The sequence below is a fragment of the Labrus bergylta genome, chromosome 2 (genome assembly GCF_963930695.1).
Source record: "Labrus bergylta chromosome 2, fLabBer1.1, whole genome shotgun sequence".
NCBI classification, from domain to species: Eukaryota; Metazoa; Chordata; class Actinopteri; order Labriformes; family Labridae; genus Labrus; species Labrus bergylta.
Window position 1 is genome coordinate 14,250,004 of NC_089196.1, and position 20,948 is coordinate 14,270,951.

Consider the following 20,948-nt stretch of genomic DNA (forward strand, 5'->3'; position numbering starts at 1 on the left):
CTTCCTCCTAACGTGGCTCTGATAGCTGCTCTCCACCAAGCTGTTCTGCTCAGGACGATACTGGCTTCTCCAGGCTAGGCGTGACACACACAGACATGCACTGATGAATACATGAACACACAACGCACATACACAGGACACGCAGACTGACACAATATGCGTGAACTAACTTGCAGACATAGACAGACATACGCACACATGCACATCAGCACACGCGGGCAGACGTACACACAGGAAACTGCACTGCTACTGCAGCGCTTGCACGCCCGCTAGCTATGGAGAACCTTGAGATAAAAACAAACCTTCTCTTCATCCCCTCCAGAAGCAATAGACAGGCTAGAATTCAGAGTTTTGGAGGCGGCCGAGACGTGCATACAACATTAGATGAGGGGATTTTTCAGAGCCTGCCTATGGACAACTTTCACAGCTAAAATGATTTAGTCAACAAATTAAAACAATTTTTTTTTTTTTTTTTTGTGGTGACGAAGTCAGGTGAAGGTTGTACTACAGCTTGAAGAGTTTTCAGAGAGACTTACAGGTAACTTTTTTATACTCCATCATTTAAGGAGGTTTTGGTTTGGTCTGACCTGATTGATCTACAAGACTTGTGTAAATCAGTGTAGTGATGAAAGATACAACAGAAAACTCAAAGAGTATGAACATTTTCTTAATACAATTAAAAATCTACCTAAAGTAAAATGAGGATGTGGTACAGTTAAAACATGTAGTTTAAGGTATTTATATTTCATTTGATTTACATAAACATTTTTGTGTGTATTTAAAGGCATGCTCTAACATGGGCAATGACTGGAAACAGAAGCGCCATGTGTTCAGAGGGCTGTTACCATGCTGGTCATGGAGCTGTACAGACCGGTGCCAGACCAAGAGTCCTGCACAGGGGGCAGAGCTGGCACCGGCGCTGCCCTGAGGGTCAAACGACTGGGAGAGGGGGAATTAAAAAGACAAACAAAATGAGAAAATAAAGAAGGACGTGAAAAGAGTGGGATTGTGCATATTGTGGTGAAAAGGTTGAATACATGATGCAATAAAGACCAATAACTGAGATATAGAGAGGCTTTGCACAGACAAATGGCATTGTTATTTGGGGAAATCTCAATGTGGAAAAGGAAGAGGAAGTCTTAAGTGGCACATAAGTCACTAGCTTTGCTTTTAGTTCCTTTTGCATCCTCCTATACACAACATAAACACTCTCATTTAGTCTGCAGGTGCTATATCATTTCAGGGAAATCACTTACCACCCTCCCAGCTATGTAAAACAAACTTCTCAGACTCGGACTCATACACCCGGCAGTGTTTTATCTTTCTCATCCTCCACGCACATGGTATAGCAGTGATGTCCACAAGGAGTGAAAAAATCCTCCATATCTGCCTGTCTCACCTCAAGCATCTCTTCCCACTCTGACAACAAGCCACAACACACACATACACGGGAACATGTGAGAGAGAAAGAAAGCTTGATATATTTGTTATTGATCCAAACAGATGGCACAATACAGAAAGTGTAAAGAAAATATTCTATAAGCATGTACAGTATGTACAGAAGAGACTTAAAATCTGTATTCCATGTTTTGAGGGACTGTTGTGGCGGCTGGCTGGTTGTCTGGTTGGCACCCACACATTAGTGTACTGGGAGACAGATGCCTTCTTACATAAGACCTTATATAATGGTGTCCTGTCCTCTCCAATAAGAGAGCTCCTTTTTCACTGTGTAAGTGGGAAGGTTAGTGCGGGTTAAAAAACCCTTCCTCATTGCAACCATGACTTGTACTTATGTTGAAGGGTCCTTCTTTCCAAGTTTTCTGGGTTCATTCTACATTGGAAATGCTGACTTAAAACAATGAAGATTCAGCAAGTAAGAAAGTCCACACACAAGCTAAAACCAATCATATTTTGTAATCAAGCTAGGAATTCTAAGTTCAAAACAAAGAACCTTGATTGAGGAGAACATGACCCATCTTCCTTTAAAACCATACAGCTGAGATGGACAGAGAAGGAGGAGCAGGGAGGAGCAGCCTGGCCAAGCATGAAAGCAGATGTCAGAGGAGACTGGAGACTGCAAGGGAGAGAGAAGGAGAGATCTGAAAAACAGTGAACTGAGATAGATGGATGGACTCTATGATAGCTAAAGAATGATAGAGAGGGTAAAAGGGCCAAAAAAGTGTGTGTGGGGGGGGGAAGCGAAGCACAGAAAGAGAACGAGCAGCCTTGCCCCTGCAGCGCCAGCCTCTCTTTCTCTCTCACGCTCTCATTCAAAGGCAGTTAGCTCCTCTTTGATGTATCTATAATTAGTCAGTACACACTGTGAAGTGTTTTAAAAGAAATCAAATTGCAATGAAACACTTGAGCGCTCCAAACAGGGGCTAACATGCTCTGGAGCAAGGGGAGCGAGCAGTAGAAATTAATGGCGGGCCTTTTTGATGTGCTTGATCAGAAATGTATTTATTAACTGCAAAGGGGAGCAGTAATTAACCCGCAGACAGCTTGTTTTCTCTGGGTCTTCTCATGTGTCAAACCGTTCATCCCGCAAGGCTCCACTCTCCACTCGCCTGCCCATGCGCACACACCTCCCATCCCGTCCCGCTGGACCACTTTCTCCTCAATTAAGTAGATGCTGTGCATGTGTATATATGCGCGTGAGTATGTGTGTGTGTGTGAGTGTGCGCTTTAGTGTGAGGATGCACAAGAAATACAGTAATGATAAGTAAGAAATGAACAGTGGCTGCTTTAATTCCCACATGTATATTTATAATGCAGTCCTCTGAAGTGCGTGTATACATTGGAGAAGTGCATTTGGATGGGAAACCAAAGCAGCAAGAGCAGAAAATAATGAAAAGGGGGAAAAGAAACAAATAAACAAAAACAGCTTTGGCATTGCGTTTGAACTGACCTGGAAAATCCAAACAGTGTGGACAGAGCTGCTTCTAGGTCCAGGTGGGCAAGCTATTAAAATCTCTGAATGTGTTTGTGGTTATGCCAAATTAGTAGAGGTAAGGAAGTTTCAACAGTGAAAGATAACAGGGGCTGCATTGTTCTCAGGGGAGACCAAACAATGGCATATTCCAACACCCTGTCACTTAAAGTGAACACAGAGATCTTTCAAGTCTCTGTTTTGATGTTATCTTCCACATACAGCATCTGCTATATGCTAAGTATTTATATATGCACATACTGTATATGAGAGTCTTCACATGACAAGGACATCACATATAAGTGCGCAGTTAGAACCTCGTTGAGGCCTTTATACACACAGAGAAAGAGCGAGTCTGACTGAGGGAAACACAGAGAGACAGAAAGAGACAAACAGAGAGAATAGCTAGTCTTCGTCCCACAGGGAGAAAGCCCAGGAGATTGTGAGGCTGTCACGGACAAAACACTGCATGAATATTTAGCAGCCAAATTAAAATTACAAAATACTAAACAAAAAAAGAGTAGGTGAAAGAGACAGAAAGAAAAAAAATATTCCTGAAAACACCAGTGGGACAAGTGCCCACCTTTAATCCCCCCCGCTAGCCGTATCCTCATTGTGCCACCTCCCTCCTCTTCCCCTTCCTCAGAGAAGAGGAGAGATATGTCCTGAATAATATGGGATGTGGTGAGTGTAGCAGTAAATCCTTCAGATCCAGTAACCAGCAGACTGGCAATGTAACAAAGCGCTCTGATCATTAAGAGACTTGCAAACACAACAAGCACAGTATTAGCCAGCGGTTCTTATTACAGTGCAGGCCTTTGCATTCAATGCAAATACAGCTCAACACTGCGTGTTTGAAATAACTCTGGCACTTCACTAAGCCTGCTACATAGAAGTGGTTGTAGGTATTTCAAAAGCTGTAAATACAACAGAGAAGGGTAGAAAGGTCAGGTTAGATATATACTGTAAATATATATAAAATATAGTGTTGTTATTCCATTCTTTTCTTAACTGGCTGCTACTCTATGCTAGACTCTACTTGGGAAAATTGGAAAACACAAACTATATCTAACAAATCTTTTGTAGGAATATAAGCCTAAAATACAAGATGTAATGTTTTCTTTGTGGTAGTGAACATCCTTAATTCAGATAAAATACTATTAAAAATCACAATATACTATGAAAGAAAAAAGAATGAACCAAACACAAAGAAAATACAAATCCATATTTTTTCATATATTTACAAAGAGCCACTCAACTCCCAGTAACTGAACATTTGACAACAAATAAGTTTGGGTTCAAGTTGAAGTTGCTGCTTCATGAACATAAGACCAGAACATTTTATGTGGAAGTAGAAGATGAATACAGCAGCTAATAGCAAGCTAACAGGGTGCATGTCTCCTAAATGTGACTCTAACTTGAGAAGGAAAACTCAATGTGATCGTATTGGCTTTCTGCACACTGTAGCTTTATTATGAACTAATTTGAGTCATTAAACAGAGGGAAAGCGATGATCAATATGTGATGCTGAGTCCCTCTAGGCCTTCACTTTAAACCAAACACTAGAAAATAAAGCATTAACCTCAAAAGTCTTCATATTACCTGCAAAAGACACACTCTGGGCCCATTTAGCTGAAGGGTGCCGTTATAACACCAAGAGGCTGGTCAAACTTTATTTTCACCCTCCCCTGTGAACCATTTATTCTTTCAAATCCACTTCCTTCCCATCATCTTTCAACCTAGCCTTTGTCTCCATTAGGGCTGGGAGATGTGCTATAGCTCTTTAGAAGATCTGGTCTATCTGAACCCCTGTAGCATTGCTATCTCCTACATGTCTTTATCAAGCTCTCTTCATTTCCCTGTTCTTCTGCTGTTGATGTGTAAATAAGGTGTATAGAAGCCAAAGGACAAGGATGAACCAGATTGTTTACAGAGGTTGAACTTCACCAAAGTAAATGTTGTCTATTTAATTTTCCACTATTTTCTTGACACTGTTACTCTGCTGCCAGTCTCCGTGAGGTGTCCGGTGCAAGTCCTGCTTGGCATTTATTTTTTTATTTTTTTATTTTTATTTTTTTGTATTTGTGGAAGTGAGTGTTTGAGACTTAAGTTTGCATATGTAGATAAACATGTATGAGTGATCGTGCAGACATGAGGGTTTTGTGTGCCTCAGTGTGGCGTTTTGTTGGTGGGAGGTACAGTATGGGAAGGATAAGAGGAAAACTAAAACACTCACCAGCTCAACAAAGGACAGCCCTCCATAGCTGTGGGCCACGATGAAAACATTCTTGGCTTCGGCTTTTGACACAAAGTGGTCCCAAACGTAAAGCACGTGTTCCTCAGAGGAACCATTTTCCTGCAACACAAAAAAAAGACAATTTTAATGAAGCTCACAAAGAAGAAAGACTTCAAACTTTTAAGGCTGAAGGCTACCAACACCCTTACAACTGTGTCAAGCCAATGATAGTGAAGCGTCAATAGAGTCATCAAACTCTTAGAAATGTAATGGTACAGCATCAAAACCTGCACAAAAACAAAGGTCTAAAAGAGAAAACAAAAAGTGCTTGTGGCCTGAGGTGATTTCAGTGAATCAATAAGTCTTGCATATTGCAAATGCCCTAAATGTAAAACTCAATAGGCTGGGTGACGTAACGTTTAAATCTTAATTTGTACCCTGTTGCTGGATCGATGGCCCGTCTATACACCAGTAGAGGCATAATGGGAAGACACTAGGGGAAGGTCAAAGGGAAAACACAACAGCATCAAAGAAACACACACACTCAGACAATGTTTTGCAACCATACACACAGTCACAACCTTACATAGGTTCCCACTCTCATCTGAAAGCACGCGTTTATATACACACACACACACACACACACACACACACACACACACACACACACACACACACACACACACACACACACACACACACACACACACACACACACACACACACACACACACACACACACACACACACACACACACGCGCAGACACACACAACAAACACATGTTTAATTAACCAGAGATGTAAGCGCTTATTCGGGGCTGGAAAGAACAATAGTAAAAGTAGAGGCGAGAAAAGGGCATCCGTTAATGAACTTGTGACATTGATTCTAGACTTTGATTTCCTATCAAACTGTCTGGTTCACAATAGAAATCTACAATACATTCCCACAAGGAGCCACACTGCACATTAAGCTCTGTGGGCTAAAAACACCTGTATCCACATCACAAATCTATGCTGGGAACATAATACTATCTTCTTCACACTCACACACACATACACACATAGCTCTCTTAATTAGCGTACAGATGTATATAAAAAATTATATGTTGAAATAAACAAACACAGGGCCTATAGAGCATGGAGGCTGTTAATTGAGTGTCAAACTGTTCTTCAGTATGTGACTCCAAACCAAATAATTAGGGATATGAGGTAAAGGACAGAGGAGGCATCAAGGCTATCCCGTTAGTTTCTAGGAATGTGTTTGCGTTGTATGAAGAAAGATACTATGTGATCACAGACGTAATATCTTTAACAATTATTACCTGTAGGTAGGTAATTAAGAAACTGAAAAGAAAACATGTTACAGGAAACGTGGTTTATACTTGAGTTTTTATCAAAAGTAAGGCAACTTGTGCTTTAAAGAAACGTTCTTTGCATGTGTGTTTCTGTGGGCACAAATTTGGAAGCAAGTGTGTGTGTGTGTGCTTGTAGCATTTGATGATGTGCTGATGTGTGTTTTTGTTGCTGTGTTTGTCTAGAGGTAAATTAACCTGTCAGAGTGTTTGTGTTTACTCCTAGATTAGCATGAGGGGGTTGTAGTGTCAGCACCCACCTCCATTCATAGAGTGTGATGCAAGAGCAAGCAACTCGGCTCTGCCCTGCCCTTCTGCCATCACTGCTGCGCTCTGTGTGTGTGTGTGTGTGTGTGTGTGTGTGTGTGTGTGTGTGTGTGTGTGTGTAAGTGTGTGCACGTGTATGTAATCATACATGCACATAGGAGCTGGCTGGAGCAGAGTTGTCTGTGTGAAAGGCTGTGACATTAAAGTCTTTTGAAGTCGCCCTCCTCTCTCCTCCGCCATGTCACCCTTCATCCTTGAGACCTTTTTTCATTAGTCTGCCTCTCTTCACGACTTCTTACCCTCTCTTCTTCCCCATTTTTCTCCCCTGCTGATGCCACCTGTTACACACCCTGCACAATCCTTTAACTCCTATTTTGTCCACATCGCTCCCAATCTTTAAGTGACAATTTAATGACATGAAGACATACTGTAAGTCAGGGCGTAATATTGAATATGGCATCTTGTTGTGCCTCTGTGTGTGTGTGTGTGTGTGTGTGTGTGTGTGTGTGTGTGTGTGTGTATATTTACTTTGTCAATATTTCTATATTGATATCAAAATATTAATCTTTTCAATGTTAAATTAGCTGATTTAAACCAACTGTGGACGACATGTAGCAGTGAGTGATACAATTTATTTCATTTTTGACAACCTAAAGATGAAAACAAGTTTTTTAATGAATTTTCTTTATAGGAAAAACAATGATACTTTTAAGAAGTGTGTTTGATGTCTTAATGGTAATAGATGAGTCCTGTCGTGCTACAGAATCCATCACCTCACAAACAAACACAGGTTCTTTGCCTTCACCCTCAGCAGCAGGCACCAGAGTGACTGACTACCTGGCATAGCAGTGTAGTGAATTATCTAAACAGAATTTGCATATTGTTGCAATTATTTCCCGGGGTTAATTAGCTGCAGTGGAGCACGCCGCCCTGCGAGACCGGCTTGCTGTCACCAGCTCTCACACACTATCCTTATTTATTTATATATATATATATATATATATATATATATATATTTCTTTCACTGTTTGTGTGTGTTTGTATATGTGTATGGTGTGTGTGCATCTGCCAGCACTGTCAGAACAGTATCCCAGCTGCACACCTGTTGCCAACATCCTTCAGCCATGACTGTCAAGGGGATATCTGAAGGTGTGTACTGGATGTGTGTTTGTGTTTACTCAATACATAGCAATGCATACCATTTCCTTCGAGAATAAAAAACAAAAATCGTCACCCAAGACAGTCTTAGGACGGGACAGTCTCCAGATGCTGACAGCTTACTACTATCAAAGGAAATAAAAATGGCGGTGCGAGGTAGGAAAAGAGAAAGAAAGAAACATATTATTATGGTATAGCGTGTATATGCGTGTCCAACAGAAAGACACAGCAGCCTGTTGGAGGAGGTGGACTGGTTCTCTTAAGCATGGATTTAGATTTCACAATTATATTGGCAAATATTCGTGCACACGCACAGAAATACACACCAATATTCACGCACACAGAACTAAAGTGCATTTATCGTCAATCCTCATTAAATTATATGCACACAGTTTCTTATGGTACAACTTTATGTGAGTAGTTTTATCCTGAGGCTTGTTAAAGTGATGTACACTCAATGACACAATGTGTTTATATATAAATGCATTAGAGTAAAGCAATTGGCATATAAACAAGTCTAGAGTGCTGTGAAAGATTGGGAAGAACATTGAAAGTTTTGATTTGGGCAGTTGTGGTGGATGTGTGAACTTTTTAAAACGAGTAAACAATAACTCTAAACCCCAAAACTAACTGTGACATAGTAAGAGAAGAGTGACAGGAAAGCAGTGCATTATGATACTAAACAGCGTGAGGCGGGACAGCACCTTTAAATCAAAGGTTTAAAAAATAAAAAAAACATGTAACCATGGTAGAGGACTCTGTGGTCATAACTGTCAGCCAATGGTGATGGACTACGCAACGGCATCAACTGGCTTGACTGCGAGTCGGCAGTGACATGGTTAACCAGAATGTAGTTTACTGACTAAGGACAAGTTCTTGTTACTGAATGAAAAGACATTTGATAATGTCTTATTACTTACACCATTATTAAAACTGCTAGACAACCTGCTACATGGCATTGTGCAGGACTATCATCTTTGAGTTCCATTTTACCACTTTGTTTAAGGTGTTTGCCTTCTTATATTCACTTTCAACAAGTTGTTTGAATTAGCTCATTCCATTGCTCTAAAGATAACAACTTACACTCCATCCCAAAGCCACAGATAATTCAATGCACTTATGAGAACACACAAAAACAAGCAGGCTCATGTGCAAGCACACTGATGCAAACTCATGTACACACACACTCTTGTTTCTTCCACAGTTGTCCGGTCGAATGCTTGCTCTATGTTTATTCACTGTAATGAGAAGCAGGGAGAGCCGAGGAGAGCACTGCAGCCAGAATAACAGCCGCAACGCCAACACAAACCCAGTGTCTGACCAACACAGGAAACAATGAATCTAACAACATCAACACACTCTTGACAAACAACCACTCTAGACCTCCCTGCTCCTCCCGTCTGCTCCTCCTCCTCGGTCATCCCAGATACTCGCGGGACTGCAGAAAACTTCTGAGGAAGCTGGAATTCAAAGGTGGGAGATGTTGAGCAGAGTGGACCAAAAGGAATCTAGTGGATAAGAGCCATTAAACTTTTTCTTTACTCTCAGTAGCTTTTCAGTGGGAGCCAGGAGTGTCAGCACAGTGTCACGGGATCCCTAAACAACTTTATTAGGTTTTGCCTGTTTTGCTTTAGCAGTGCTGGTTTCAATCTTAGCAAAAAATATCAGTAACTATTGCAAGGTGTTATAACACACATTACAGAACATTATTATTTGAGAGTTCCTCCTGTAAAGGAGGTACAGGTGCTTTCTCATTCACTCTGCCTTACCCACTAACATGGACACACACACACACGCACACACACACACACACACACACACGCACACACACACACACACTCACTCACTGGTCACATACTGGGTAAACCTACCAGCAGCCCTAGATATTATATAATTGATTTGATATACCAAATGGTCAACTATTAAATAAGCTAAACATTTATGGTATAAGAATAGAGGTTAATAAAGTGAGTTTGTGTCCATGTCTCTGCATATAGTTTAAAAGGGGACCTCTATGACACCTGTTTGCAGTCGCATTCTTATCAAAACACTTACTTCTCCGCCATATTTTTTCCCTTTTTTTTTCTACCCCTCTTCTGTCTTTGTTTCCTTCTTTACTCTCGTCTCCATCAGACAGAGAGCTGAGGCTAGCTAGAAGCTGTCTGGGAGCTGATGGGTCTGTTGGAGTGGGGGAAAGGAAGGTATGGAGCAAATTAGCGGCAGAGATGGAAAAATAATGACTGTGGCATTGTGGGTAATTAGCAGGTATAGTACCTATGGAGAGTTGGGAATATAATGATGTGTGAAAGAGACAGGGAAAAGGGAGAACGAGGTGAAAAACGTGTACAAGACTAACAAGGGGGAGCATACTGTCTGTGTGGGCATGATTGTGTGTGTATGTGTATATAAGAGTGAGAGAAATGGGTGTGTAGTTGTGGCATTTGACTTCCCAATGAAGGAATATTCAGTGTGAGGAGTAAGTAAAAGAGAGGAAGAGAGAGAGAGAAAGAGAGAGAGAGAGAGAGAGAGAGAGAGGCACAGAGAGAAACTATGGCGTACACATCATCCCACGTGCAGATTAACTTGCTCCGACTGTATACAATAAAATAGCGCGACCTTGGCAGGGTCAGTCTGCTCTGACAATATTTGCCAGGGCATTGTTTCAAATCAATAACTCATTAACAAAGTACAAAGGAAGTTGCTGTGGGTTTGTGAGATTCTTTATTAGAAAAGAGCGGCTGCAGGCCAGAAAGGTCATCGCTGTGACATCTCGGCTAGCCTTGCGCTGACGCCCCGATTGTCAGGTGAAATTACTGCGAGCCATTAATTGACATAAGGCAAAGGAGAGCGGGCAGCCAGACAAGGCTGTGTTTGTTCCAGGATGACCCTGAGGTGCTGCGTTTGTGTGTACGTGTGTGCGTGTGGATGTCTTTATTCGGGTCAGCCTGTATCCACAACAGAGCTGTGTGCATAGAGAGAGAGAGAGAGCGATACAGAGACAGAGAGAGAGAGAAAGAGAGGGAGCTCAGTGGGTGAGGGAGGTGTGAGGGAGGGCAGGATGGATGTGTTTGATGGTTGACCTGACTAGAAGATTGGGAGCAGGGATCTGAGATCAGCTACACGGGTTCTGCCTTAAGCAAACACATGAACACAGGTATGTGTACACAGTCTGACGTTTTGTACTACACATTAACACATGTCCAAAAAAAACGTTAAACAACTCACAAGAACAAGTTCTAGGAAAGCCCCTCCACTTTAAAACTTTTACACCTGGAATTGGTATTCAAACAGAACAGAATCACCAGAAGTTGGAACACATAACACAACAGGTTGCTTTTACTGCGGCAGAACACTTTGCTTATACTAACATGTGTGCACACAGGTCAAAGACTTTTCTCTACCACTCACACACGGACATACACACCAAAATACAGATATGGCATCTAGCCAATTTGTTCCCTGCAGCAAGCAGGTGAGCTGCCCTCCTGCCCTGGTCATTGACCTCTCCTCTGACCAAGTTCAGAGGTTAATCAAGTCCCTACCTGTCCTTGGATATGCTGAGCCTTACTTCTTGGCACGACCAAGGGTCAAAGGTCGAATAAACCCTGTCTGTATAATTGCTTGTGGGCCACAAATTGGGGCAAAGGGGTGAAGGTGACAAAGAGCAAAGACCCAGTCCAATAGAGAAACACTGCAGCAGCATGTCAAATGCAATTACCAGTGTGTGTGTGCCTGTGTGTCCACACCTTAATGTTTATAATCAAGTTTTGGTGTGTTGATGTCAGTGTGTGAGTGTACGTTAGTGAATGCTCAGGACATTTTGGAGTATAGTGTGAACATGGTGAAACAGGACATCAGCTGCTTAACACAGACAAGGACAAGGATCCGAGCCAGCCCCTGTGGACAGCTGCAGCTGGGAATAATGGGTCTCGGAGTAGCATGGCCTAAATAATGGATGCTCCTTCCTTTAGGAAACATACAAAGTACAACCCACAAAAGTCAGATAAGTATGTGGAGAACAAGACCCCTTCCATGGCACAAGAAGGGCCACCAAGACCTGTTACAATACCAGCCCCCTGGATCTACCCTGATGATAAAAAAAATGATAGGTACATACATTTACTATAAGGGGATAAAACATTACTGCAAATCTAGTACTCTTAGTAGCAAAAAAAATGTTTTCTCCTTTGGTTGTTTGGTTGTAAAGAAAAAATCTCAATTACAGAGAACTTTTATATATATATATTTGAACTTAAGCTAAATGAAGTAGGTTAGAAAAAACTTCATAATGCTGTCGGGGAAGGGGCTCGTTGTTATGTATATTTCAGAACGTTTAAGAAACATGCACAGTAAAATGTTAAATAGAAAAAGCATAAAAACTCAAAGAGAAAAAGGAGAAGAATATCCTAGTAATTTATAAAAAATAAGTGGTGCTTTAAGAATGCCCAAGCTCTGTTTTTTGTCCCCTTTGCTCTTTTTTCCCCCTTCTTCTTTCCAGGCCCTGCTGGCCTAATCCCAGCCAGCCAGCCTTGGGTGAACTCTTTGGAAGCTTCTTAAGCCCATGAATGTGCCTTTTGTTCCTGCCATTCCTCCGCTTGGCTGACAGAAAATAGCTAACTGGATTACTGCTAAAATTCAAAGTAAAGTGAACTCCCAAACTTCTATATGGCAAAGTGCTAAGAGAGCACCCCCCTTCATCCTCCTACTATCCTCATCAGCATCCCTCCGATCAGACGTTCAATCCTTCCCTCCCTCCCTCTGTCATCTCTTTCTATCTCCCTGCTCCACCAACATCCCCCTAAACATGGCCCAGTGGTGTGTGATCTGCAGGAGAGGAGAGGAGGGGGATTAGATAAGGTTGAGAGGTTGCACACTATGAACCAGAGGCTAAAAAGTAAGAATCCTAAAAGCAGTTAAGAGCTTATTAATGTGTGTAAGGAAGCGTATTAATCAACTCAACTCTATCAGGGGCCTGGTGTGTGTATGTGTGAGTGCTAGTTTCAGTGAATTTATGTTGTAAAAAGTGAAATGCACAATGTCATTTTAAGGGTTTGATGGATGTAAATATGAAGAAAGACAGGGGGTAATTCAACGTTGGTTATTTTATGTCTAATCATTGATTTCATTAAATTATAAGGAGATAAGGTATCTATATACGAGTGTGTCTTTCTGAATGGTTCTGTGCAGGTGGTCTGGCAGCTCAGCGGGACTTAGAGTGTGAGGTGTTGGGACTTAAAAAGATTTGTGTGTGTGTTTGTGTGTGTGTGTGTGTGTGTGTGTGTGTGCACGGGTCCTGGGCGGGTATAAAAAAAGGAGATGAAAACAGCCCTACTAAAGAGGTTTGATTTGAACCACCACCCACCCTGGGCAACAGAGATGAAGGAGAAAAATACACACACACACACACACACACACACACACACACACACACACACACACACACACACACACACACACACACACACACACACACACACACACACACGTCACAACCAAAGTTCTTTTTCCACGTCTTAACTCTTTTGTCTGGTGGTCTGTGTGTGCCTTTGCATAGCTGTGTGTGTGTTTCTGCGTGTGTGTGCGGGTGTGCATGTGACAGCTCACTCTGGGGCCGACAGAGGCAGAGCATTGGAGAGTAGACGGTGTAGGAGATGGCATGGGCGCTAGGGAAGGTCACACACACTAACATCCCGCTGACTTCTGGGTCAAAGGTCAAAATTCAAGGGGCACCGACACAGGGCCGACTTGCTCACTCATTAATCTTTATCCCGAGTCTTGCAATCTCTGCATCTAAGGACAAGTGTATTTGGTTGGATAGCTAAAGCCTCTGCATGACCCAGACTTTTCTGGTTAATGAGGATCATTTTGTATTAGCGTGCTGGACTGAAATAACAGACATCGAGAGCTCACTTAATCATATATCTTTCCATTTCTTAAATGCAGAAAAGGGACTTAGCGTGGCACTTGGCTGGAAGGGGATTTCCTTCAGTTAATCATTATGTTTTCTGTCCTGACTTATTTCTCATGGGGATGTAAAAAAGCACAGTTTGTCCAACACATTGCTGTTCGAAAAAGACACACAAGTGCAGCAAATCGCCTTTGTCTCTTTTCATCTGACCCTGTCCTGCATGCATTATGCTGGCAAGTTGAATGCAAGATGGCAATATTGTTGTATGCTACATTTGAAGATATGGAAACCCTTGGTTGGGATTGTATTAATGCTCTAACACTGCTAACATTAAGGCATGAGGAGGGAATTAAAAGAAGAGCTACAGCTGTATATTTCAAACTTACTTTGAAAACAAGTTGTTAATACCTCGCCCATTGTTTTTAATGGTTTATATTTCTTAACTGAGTTCTGCCTGAGTTTTTTTTACGTTTCTCAATTCAATTCAGCTGCAAAACAAATGTTCCCTCAGGGGTAAAAAGATTAAGTTGAAGTTGAAGGTGATGTATGTAAAAGTCATGAAGTCATCAAGAATTTAATTCAGAAGGGAAAGTTATATGACTTAAAATAAAAATAAATATACAAGGGGCAAAAGTGTTGCTTATTTTGACTTAATTTCTGTAAAAAATAAAAAAATATATATTTTCCTATGATCTTCATGTCATATAGTGTATAGCATGTCATCAGTTGTATGATGGGGAAACCGGCAGACATGTACAGAAAATGTGTCAGTCAGACAGAACTGCGGCTAATTATCCCTTATTAGAGTGTGTGTGAAGGAAAAATCTGCATTAAAGGCTTACACCACACCACCCGCTGGAACCACAGCAATCTTAAGCCTTGTCAGACACCAGGGGCTGACATATTTTACTCACACCCAGACACCCACACACGTACATGCATCACTGTGACACTACTGCCACCGATCAAAAAAAGCGAAATAAGAGATGATAGTAGTGAATTTTGACACTACTCTCATTTATCTGTGTGATGGGACAGTCTTACTTGGAGTATCCTTAATCTTTCAAATATTCTTGAGAGGGAGGTTTCTAAGAAGTTAAAAAATGTGTCTGGCCCTCATGGAGACTACAAATTCTGAACGCCCAAAAACTGGACCTGACTGTGAAGAGGACAGCATTGTTTAATATCTCATCTCTTTGTCTATATTTATTTTCACATTTGAACTAGATTTATGCTAAGGGTGACTTTCTTTGTATTACCACAAGGTAAACAGAACCTAGAGCCTGTGTGTGTGTATGTGTGTGTGTGTGTGTGTGTGTGTGTGTGTGTGTGTGTGTTTTGTATATGTATATAAGAGTACGTGTGTGTATTATTAGGGGGTGTACAGTCAGTGTGGCATGATAAGAATGTTGCAGTGTGTTTGCAGAGTGTGTATTATGGAGATAATAATCCCAGCGGTCAACAAGAGTGAAGGGCCAAAGCTGCACTGACCAGCCCACCATCTGAGTGAGAGAAAGAGAGAGGGAGAGGAAGAGGGAGAGAGAGAGAGAGAGAGAGAGAGAGAGGGAAAGAGGAAGAGAGGGAGGTGGCCATGTGGTTAACACTTGCTCACTGAGAGGCGACTGGAGCAGGGCCAACCTCTTCACACACAGGCTGACCACACAAGAGCCTCTCTTTCTCCCTCTGCCTCCCATCCTCCCATCATCCCTCGTTACCTAACATTTCCTTCCATAGCTTCCTAAGCTAGCCGCCTCCCACCTTCCTAAACCTTCCTTGCATCTTCTGCCGCTTCCAAACCAGCCCGCTTCCCTCCCTCTTATTTTCTCACTTATGTCTCTTCTCTTACCTCCTCCCACGACCCTAAACTGTCACTCTGTCCACCTCCCCCATCATGTCTGCTTTTGATGAACATATTTCCTTCTGTCCTCCATCCCGGCTCTCCCATCGCTTCCTTTCTACCTTCCTTTTCTGTCTCTCCTCGCTGTCTTCATCACTTCATCCCTCCCTCCCTCCCTCCCTCCCCGACTTACCCGTACTGGGATCCGTTCGGTCTCTGTCTCCTTCTGCGGGTTACGGTACTTCTCATAGAACTCTCTCTTCTTTTTGCCATCCTTATCGTCCTTTCGTTCCCTTTTTTCAGCGGGTTCGTCCGAGGGTTCAGTGGGGGAGGGCAGGGGAGAAGACTTGGCTGGCTTCTCCATCTCCAGGTAGTTCTCGTTGGGGTTGAGCACCATCACGCCGTAGCCTTCCTGAAACAGACAAGAAACAAACACGTGTAGTTAAGTTTAAATTAATCCATGTGATACCTTCATGAGATATGTGAAAATATCTATAATTGTCTTTATAATTGATTTCTATTTTAATGAAGACTATTTGTAGAAACAAAGTAGCCTATTGTGCAAAATAAAAAGTTGAAATTAAGCAGCTCAAAAAAGGGAGTAATGCAGCAAACCTTTAGTGGCAAAAGGGTCAATATGTGCAAACATATACAGTATATATTAATTTTACAAATACTAAAGTAGTTTGTGTTTTTCCTTATTTTCAACTTTTACAAAGGTTTGGATTTTCCTTCTGAAATTTTTCAATACAAACCTAGTTAAGCAAAACAGTGTTATTTAGTTTTCTCTTTTACTTAAATCCCCCAAAATACTCACTTTGTAAATCTTAGAGTTAAAGAAGGTTTATCAAAGCATTTCAATTTGCTTTGAAGCTCAAAGACATTAATTCCCAGTCTATGTGTATACTGGCTCATTGTGTTTTTAAAAAGAGCACTGTAACTGAGAAATCCCCAAAATAATCATAAGAAACATTTAAAGGACAAATTGTGAGGTGAGTAGGGGGAGATTTAAAATCAGATTGAAAGAAATGGCAGAGGAAGGGACGGGCGAGCGAGTGTCACCGTGGGGAGAAGCCTGAGAAACAACCGGGGAATTGGAATTCAGCTACAGCTGTCTCAGTCGGAGAGTAGCATTTAGTGACTCCAAAGGCCATGTGTCACTTAATATCCAACTCTATTGATCCCAGCATCACTCAACAAAAGAGTTAGCCACAAATGCAGACGTACATTTGCATGTATGCTTGTTTGTGCGTACTGCAGGACTTACAACTTCTACAGCTTACATTTTAAAAAGGTTAAAAAAAACATATTGGAAATATAAATTTCCAATATAAATTTCCAATATTATAAATTGTGAATAGTGCACTTCTTCTACCAAAAATGAAAAGAAGAGTCATAGTAAAATGAAAGCAAAAACACAAATGTTATCAGGAGAAAAGAATGACTGAGGGGAAATTGATTGTGGAGAAAAGGAAGTTTTCCTGAAGCCTTGGGTGACTTCTTCAACTTGGAGCCTTTTTAATTAACTGTGTTTATTGTCCCAAGCACTCAGAAACTAAAGCAGGAAATGGATGGATTCCTGTTTCACTTTGGTTGTGCTTTTCACACACAACCCCCATTGTGAATACACACACACTCCACTAAAGACTCAAACTCAAATGCACAGACACATACAGGTATATACACATTAAGAAAACACGGCAATGAAAGATATCAGTCTGGACAAAAACAAAAAAAAAAAGTTTTAGAAAATGTGAGAAGGAGTAAGGTTAGGAAGCAGTGCTGAGCTTCCTCTGCAACACACACACAGACACACATACAGCAACACACTATCTTCTCAAGGCGACTCGTCTTTAATAAGTGTTAACACAATGTGCTTGTTTTTTCTGTTGACGCTGCATGAGTGTGTGTACGTCCTGTGCCCATCGGCATCAAACCTGCCACACACCCCTTCCCTTAGCACCTGCAGTGTGTTGACAACGTCAAACTGACACTTTCTCACTTACTCAGATTATAAAATTAGTCTGATTCTCACTCCTTTTAAATTCAGACAAGCCTCTCCATCAAGCACTTGACATGTTCATGATGTAAAACTTGAATGAAATATAATTGAATTAAGAAAACAAGATCAAATTGCCAGATATAACATTTGAATAATCCGTTTTGAAACTACAAATACAATCTTAAATTTTCATACAGCAGTTAAAGATTTTTCTGGTTCATATTAGACTCTAGATAATGACTCTAAGGCACAACACGTCTAATGATAATTTTGAAAATGATTTATGACTTGAAAAAAGTGTCTGCAAATTCAAGCCAGATGAAGTTTCTCCAAACCTGTTTTATAATCTGTGCCATGTAATAAGTGGAGGTAAAGAGGTAATGGATGTGGATCTATCGTCTTAATTCTGCCTTCAGATATCAAAGAGGCATTTACACACAAACAGATACATTCAGAGACACTCACATTCAAACAGAAGGATAGCCCAGTTTAAAAAGAAGTATTGAGAGAAAGAGAAAAGAGAGGAAAGAGACAAATAAGTGAAACATTTTAGAAGTAGAAATAAGGGATATACATTGAAAAGAAAATAATAAGTAAAAGAAAGAGAAGGAGAGAGGGACAGAGAGATTTATCCTAACCAGACCCACACCAGCTTTGTGCCACTGCCCACTGGTGGCAGCCTGATAAAATAACTGACAAGAGCAGATCAGCAAAAGGCTGCAAACCATATAAACACATAAACTGCTTAAAGTATAAATCAATAAATCAATAACTTCAAGTCTGATAAATACAATTCATGTGTCGAAAATAATCAGTTAAAAAAACATTTCCCAAAGACAAAGAAATAATCAAACAGGAAAAGCCTCTTTCACATAACCACCATCAGATCTCTTGTGTGTTTTTCTCCTTTCCCTTAATCCTGGTTCACGAGGCCAAGAGTTAATGGTTTAGTAACACTGGTCATCGTGTTCTGATGCTAACCCTGAGTGGCCTACAACTGTGTTTAGTCCTCAGTGCTCTTACCCTCACCCTGCCTGGCCTTATGCATACTATTAGTAACCTTAAGTGGCCTATTTTCTTGCCTTCTGCATCCTTATGCTAACCCTGAGTGGCCTCTAGCCTTTCTTTAGGCGAGGCTAACACACCTAACCGAGCTAACAGTGCTAACCCTTTCAGCGGTCCAGTCACCCAGAAGGACATTGCTGTAAAGGCGACCAGGGTTGCCGGCGTATTTAGTCTGCAGTAGCAGGCCGGCTCAGTTCACCTCCATGTCGGAAGCCATCATTTATTTCAACACTGAGGGGTCTGTGTCGGCGTCAAGACAACACTATTCGTCCTGTCCAGACATTTCCTCTCTTATTCTTCTCTTCATCAAGCAAATACACAACAATGGGTCTGCTGATGGTGGACTGAGAAAAAAAGACAAAATCTTGGAATTCATTTTCTTTAAAAAAAAAACATTTTTTGTATTTCAAAATGTACCACAATAAGGCTTTTTCTAAATATGATGCTTGTGTTTTTCTAACGTAATAAAATAAATACAAAATTAAACATTCTACCAAAACTCCTTCTCTCCTTAAATCTTTTGAAATTAAAGAACAACTTATTTAAATTAGCGCGGCACTATGTCACTGCTTTCTCCAAATCCTACAGAACTAATTTCTCCCACAGAGCTAATGTTCAGTATCCTCGTCTTTGCGTTGTTTTTTGTGACAGCTAAATCTCTCCATACATCTCGCCATGAACCCTTCCAGAGTTAGGTCATTTTCTCTTTGTGTGTGTAGCTAACTGTTAAGTCCGTCCCACACACACACACACACACACTGGATACACCTGCTGAATCAGATTTTTGTGTTGTGACGTGCTGTCAGAGTGTGAATCTTATACAAATGCATATTGCAAACCTTGGGTCACCCTGCTTTTTATACGACTAAATCTCTCTCTCACACATTGCTAACATGGGGTCACTTTGCCTTTGTCCCATAAACACACACCACCTCACTGAAACACACACACACAGTCCAGAAGCGTTAGGTCAGTTCTGTCATTCTGCAGCAGTATACAGGCTAAGTCTCTTCCCATGCCCTGTCAGTGCCCCTGTGCCACCACCACACTGAGCCCCTGGCCCTGGGGCCAGCGGTCAAGAGGGTTGCCCCGACCCCTCTAAGGGGGGGCAGTCCGACCCCCCATCACCCTGCTCTGGACGCTCCTTAGCGCTCCTTTGTCGGCCTGTCCCGTACCAGATAGCACAACAAAGACAGCTGCTGCCACGGAAACGAGGTCCTGTCTCATCATCGTGATGAGACCCTTTCTCCATCATCGCTAGACATCCCATGCTGCATCTTGAAGATGTTCAAAAAACAACATTTGCACATGAAGAGGAAAATTATAATTAAATAAATGGAGCTTATATGGCGCTTCTAAGAAACGATCATCATATTTCTCATTATTTTTGATTCTCTTTTGCGGAACTGGATCCATACTGAGCCTTAATAAAACTGGCAATAAGTCAATAATGTGCTCTCTTTCTGGTCAAATTAGATTCTGCTTGTCCACTTAAACTTTAATGGTAACAGATCATTATTTTCCCTTCCAGTCACATTATTTGGAGAAAAAAACAACAACAAAAAAAAACCAAACAGCTAGTGTGTAGGGATTTGTGTGTGTGTCAACATATGTGTTACTACTCAAGAGCCAGGGAGAGTAAATAAGATGCCCCTTTAAGACAGGAGCACCTCTATTTTTTCCAGTGGCGTTGTAATGAAATGAAATGTGTCTAATGTGCAGAAGCAAGGGAAAGAGGCGGCCAGAGTGAGAGGGTGTTTCATCTGTGCGTGTGGAGCTCGGCGGAGCTTTGATGTGAGAGCTCTCATGTAGTGAGCAGGGCTTTGGGCACAGGGAAAAGGACAGCACTTGACAGGTACAAAGCACGGCTGATAGCGGTCATGGGTGCATGCAGTCAGGAAAGTGAACAGGATGCGTGAATTTAGAGGTTGTACATGAGGCAGATTGTTGTACAGGAGCGAATAAACGCTCTTTCTTGCATTGTGCATCCAACATCACCAGAATCAGCTTTCCGTCTAGAAGTGTCCATGTAAATTGGATGTTGGGAAGCTCACGCTATTAGTTTTCAGTCAGGGAGCTGTTAGGATCACGGTAAATGGCGCTCTCTTTTCTCAGCAGCCTGCTCTCCACTTCCTTGTTTCAGTGATACACAGCACCGGATTCGCTGCTAAGGCTTGACTGACAAGAGGGAAA

The 20,948-nt window shown here is 41.5% G+C and overlaps 1 protein-coding gene across 2 annotated transcripts in view; it reads right to left on the reverse strand.

The window, feature by feature from the left end:
• The window catches only part of arb2a (ARB2 cotranscriptional regulator A), a 145,415-nt gene that overhangs the window by 70,928 nt on the left and 53,539 nt on the right, over positions 1–20,948 (reverse strand). For both annotated transcript variants that reach the window (XM_065965385.1, XM_065965387.1), the window contains exons 7-8: positions 15,882–16,100; positions 5,166–5,285 (exon numbers count right to left, since the gene is read on the reverse strand). In XM_065965385.1, coding sequence (XP_065821457.1) covers positions 5,166–5,285; positions 15,882–16,100 — 339 coding nt within the window. The remainder of the gene's footprint in view (positions 1–5,165; positions 5,286–15,881; positions 16,101–20,948) is intronic.